We start from the raw sequence: 4,799 nt of genomic DNA, 5'->3' as shown, positions 1-4,799 counted from the left end.
ATTTTTCACAGCACTAGAAAATATACAATAGGGGAAAACTATGTGAACATTAAAAAAATTAAATAGTTGAATTTTCTGAAAATATGAAGATACTGTCAGCTTTTTAAAGTTTTCTCCATAGGATCTGATGCACCAAAAATAACATTAAAGTATTTAAAGATATAACCATTTGAAATATGAAAAGTCTTTCCCCTCTATAGGGTATGGAATAAATAGTATAATACAAATGTTTAATAAAGAAGACAAGAACAATAGTTTGACTGCTGAAGCATTCCAACTAATTATGGAAATAGATAGGAAACCAACACAATATGTTAAAGATACAACTTGTTGTCTTTTGTCCTCTAGAAATCAACTATAAAAATGTATGAAGAATTTGACCTTTGCATGACATTGACCTTGACCTTTGACACGATCGATCCGAAAATCGAATCAAATGGTCCCCGGATAATAACCAATCATCCCACCAGATTTCATGCGATTTGGTTTAATACTTTTTGAATTATGCGAATAACACGCATACAAATAAATACACAGCGATCAAAACATAACCTTTCGCATTTTCAATGCGAAGGTAACGAGTACCACATGTGGACCGCCAGTTTAGAGATCTTGAAATAGTATGTAATGAAAAATATACAACAACACTATGGAAGAACAAACTGGTTTGACACACGTGCCCAAAACACATTAAATATTAATACATACAGTATGTATAATATTTAATGGCTTGATGTTTCAAAGTGTTATGTTTATGATCTGAATGCCGTCGTCATGCATGTATCCAGAGTTCTGGATCAGACAGCGGTGAAGGGAGTAGGAACAGGGTGTGTTGTTCTACACTGTGACACTTCAATTACAAGCTTGTTGTCATAGTAACCCTTTCTGGCACAGTCAGAAAATACAGCATCAGTATAGAGTCTACACAGTATACTGATGCTGTATTTTCCAAATGTTGAATAATTTATTTGTATGCGTGTTACTCGCATAACTCAGAAAGTATTAAACCGAATCGCATGAAATTTGGTGGGATGATTGGTTATTATCCGGGGACCATTTGATTAGATTTTGGGATCGATCAGGTCAAAGGTCAAGGACATGAAAAGGTCAAAATCTTCTTTTTACCATAGCGGTCAATTTTTATCCAATTGGCATGCAACTAATGCCAAAATGTACATAATTCAATGCCCAATATTGTGATATGCGAAGGTATGCGCTCTACCGAGTGCCCGTTCTAGTTCCAAACTTGCTTTGTTGAACCGAAAAGCCTCACTTGTGATCTCATCCTGAAAATGATCCAGCTAACTATGTTAGCCAGGTACGAGAAACAGGGCCCAGTCGTGCTTCAGGTCAAATGATCACACATATTCAGTTCAGTAAAAAAAAAATATCGACAGACACACACACACACCTGCGTAACCCTCGACTGTGATGTCACAGACTGTGAACTCATAAAACACTCAGTGTTCACTCATATAGGGTCAAGACTTGCAGAGAAAACTTCTTCAACCTTATCATGAACAACAACAACGTAGCTGAATGAACTTATTTATTCAACCCTCCGGTTTTTAAGTATTTAACCATGTCTCATTTATTTCTGATGATCTTATCAATGCAATAGTGATTTTCTTAAATCACAGAGAAGAGAGAATCTTTTTAAGAAAAATGTACCACTAATTTGTTTTTCCAGTGTGGACAGTTGAGTGTAGTTTCAGAGTGTTCGCTAGTCTGAATGTTTTACCACAAACTGAACAACTGAATAGTTTCTCTCCAGTGTGGACAGTTGAGTGTTCTTTCAGACTCTGCGCTAGTCTGAATGTTTTACCACAAACTGAACAACTGAATAGTTTCTCCAGTGTGGACAGTTGAGTGTTCTTTCAGACTCTGCGCTAGTCTGAATGTTTTACCACAAACTGAACAACTGAATAGTTTCTCTCCAGTGTGGACAGTTGAGTGTCGTTTCAGATTGCGTGCTTGTCTGAATGTTTTACCACAATCTGAACAACTGAATAGTTTCTCTCCAGTGTGGACAGTTGAGTGTCGTTTCAGATTGCGTGCTTGTCTGAATGTTTTACCACAAACTGAACAGCTGAATAGTTTCTCTCCAGTGTGGACAATTGAGTGTAGTTTCAGATTGTGCGCTTGTCTATATGTTTTACCACAAACTGAACAACTGAATAGTTTCTCTCCAGTGTGGACAGTTGAGTGTCGTTTCAGAGTGTGTGCTCGTCTGAATGTTTTACCACAAACTGAACAACTGAATAGTTCATCTCCAGTGTGGACAGTTGAGTGTAGTTTCAGACTCTGCGCTTGTCTGAATGTTTTACCACAAACTGAACAACTGAATAGTTTCTCTCCAGTGTGGACAGTTGAGTGTAGTTTCAGAGTGTTCGCAAGTCTGAATGTTTTACCACAAACTGAACAACTGAATAGTTTCTCTCCAGTGTGGACAGTTGAGTGTAGTTTCAGATTGTGCGCTAGTCTGAATGTTTTACCACAAACTGAACAACTGAATAGTTTCTCTCCAGTGTGGACAGCTGAGTGTAGTTTCAGACTCTGCGCTAGTCTATATGTTTTACCACAATCTGAACAACTGAATAGTTTCTCTCCAGTGTGGACAGTTGAGTGTTCTTTCAGAGTGTGCGCTAGTCTGAATGTTTTACCACAAACTGAACAACTGAATAGTTTCTCTCCAGTGTGGACAGTTGAGTGTAGTTTCAGAGTGTGTGCTCGTCTGAATGTTTTACCACAAACTGAACAACTGAATAGTTTCTCTCCTGTTTTGACTCCAGAGTGTCTCTTCGGATGTTTCTTGTGGCCAAAGCTTCCAGAGGAGCTAATTGATGTTTTTCCAGTATTACAGTCCACGTCACTTTCAAGTACTTCATTGTTTTGCAAAGGGTTTAAATGTGACAGAGGTTCCTTCCAATCATTACTGTTATCAGTCTCACATTCAGAGGATTGGGAAGTCTCATCAGCAGTCGGTTGCAAAGGACTATCTGGATCTGATCTGGATCCGTCTTCCTCTCCATCTCTTTCTGTTTTCAAATGTTTTGTTTTTTTAGTGGACTTTGAGAACTGAGCAAATGGGAACTTGATACCAGCCTCCTCCAGCGCTTGAAGCTGCACTCCTTCCTGACTGATCCCGAGTTCCTCCTGTTCCTCTTTAATGTGTGGGGGCTCTGGGTCCTCCTGGTCTTCTTTAATGTGTGGGGGCTCTGGGTCCTCCTGGTCCTCCAGTTCCTCTTTAATGTGGCTCTGGGCCTCCTGGTCCTCCGTTCCTCAGTAATGTGGGGGCTCTGGGTCCTCCTGGTCCTCCAGTTCCTCTTTAATGTGGGGCCTGGGTCCTCCTGGTCCTCCAGTTCCTCTTTAATGTGTGGGGGCCCTGGGTCCTCCTGGTCCTCAGTTCCTCTTTAATGTGGGGGCTCTGGGTCCTCCTGGTCTTCTTTAATGTGTGGGGGCTCTGGGTCTTCCTGGTCTTCTTTAATGTGTGGGGGCTCTGGGTCCTCCTGGTCTTCTTTAATGTGTGGGTGCTCTGGGTCCTCCAGTTCCTCTTTAATGTGTGGGGGCTCTGGGTCCTCCAGTTCCTCTTTAATGTGTGGGGGCCCTGGGTCCTCCTGGTCCTCCAGTTCCTCTTTAATGTGGGGGCTCTGGGTCCTCCTGGTCTTCTTTAATGTGTGGGGCTCTGGGTCCTCCAGTTCCTCTTTAATGTGTGGGGGCTCTGGGTCCTCCTGGTCTTCTTTAATGTGTGGGGGCTCTGGGTCTTCCTGGTCCAGACTGGAGCTCCAGTCATGCTGCTCAGAGGGAACCTCTGGTTTAGTCACCAACAGCTGCTGGACATCTGTGCAGAATAATACAATACATGTATACATCTTAAGAATCTCATATTGAACTGTAATATTCAAGAGGTTTATCAATGAGTGAGGACAGGTTTCTTTAGGGAGAACCTGAACAAAATAAACTCAGAAGTTAAATCAATAAGTCATGACACAGAAAGAGGAAGAAAAACTGTCATCTGAAAAGTACACCATGTACCTCTGAGGTGTAGTAGCCTACAGTAAAAAGTACAATATGTACCTTTGTGATGTATCATAATAAAAAGTATGAACGTGTTTACATACTGCAGTACAGTACCTGTAACTCTACCTCAGTACATGATGTGAATACTTCCTCCAGAATTGTTTCCGACAGTTTAAAGTTATAAAGAAACATCTTTCCTACCCGTTCTCACACCCAGCACCTTGTCACAGGAGGCCTCTGGAACTGTCAGTCAGCCAACCGCAAGGCCCATTTCATCTCTGGCTTCGCTATGGAGCAGTCGCTTGACTTCCTGGCTCTCACTGAGACCTGGATCACACGTCTACCCCGGCTGCTCTCTCCTCGGCCTTCTCCTTCAGCCACACACCCAGACCCTCTGGGTGGGGTGGAGCTACAGGTTTACTCATCTCACCCAAATGGTGTTTCTCTCTCTACCCGCTTCCACTTTCTACCACACTGACTTTTGAGTTCCATGCTGTGATGGTTACTCATCCGGTTCAACTACACATTGTTGTTCTCTACCGTCCCCCTGGTTCTTTGGGAGATTTCTTGGAAGAGCTAGACGTCCTCCTGTCGAACTTCTCGGAACACGGCCCCCCGCTCATCCTTCTGGGTGACTTGAACATCCAGACAGAAGTCATGTGACCTGTTACTCTTACTGTCTTCCTTTGACCTCTCACTCAGTCCCTCCCCTCCTATGGAGGACTTAAAATGACTTAAGTATAAATAAATAAATGCATGAATAAATACAAGAATAAATA

At 42.0% G+C, this 4,799-nt stretch overlaps 1 protein-coding gene across 1 annotated transcript; it reads right to left on the bottom strand.

The window, feature by feature from the left end:
- Positions 1-216: 216 nt before the first annotated feature.
- On the bottom strand, positions 217-4,512 carry LOC130200906 (zinc finger protein OZF-like). Its single transcript, XM_056425480.1, has 2 exons — positions 4,500-4,512; positions 217-3,197 (listed from the first exon to the last, which is right to left on the bottom strand). Exons 1-2 carry the CDS (start codon positions 4,510-4,512, stop codon positions 1,822-1,824), a joined length of 1,389 nt encoding a protein of 462 aa, XP_056281455.1. The 3' UTR covers positions 217-1,821.
- Between the last annotated feature and the right edge of the window lie 287 nt (positions 4,513-4,799).

Source organism: Pseudoliparis swirei, chromosome 10 (assembly GCF_029220125.1).
Source record: "Pseudoliparis swirei isolate HS2019 ecotype Mariana Trench chromosome 10, NWPU_hadal_v1, whole genome shotgun sequence".
Lineage (NCBI taxonomy): Eukaryota > Metazoa > Chordata > Actinopteri > Perciformes > Liparidae > Pseudoliparis > Pseudoliparis swirei.
This window is presented reverse-complemented; position numbering and strand designations above follow the sequence as displayed.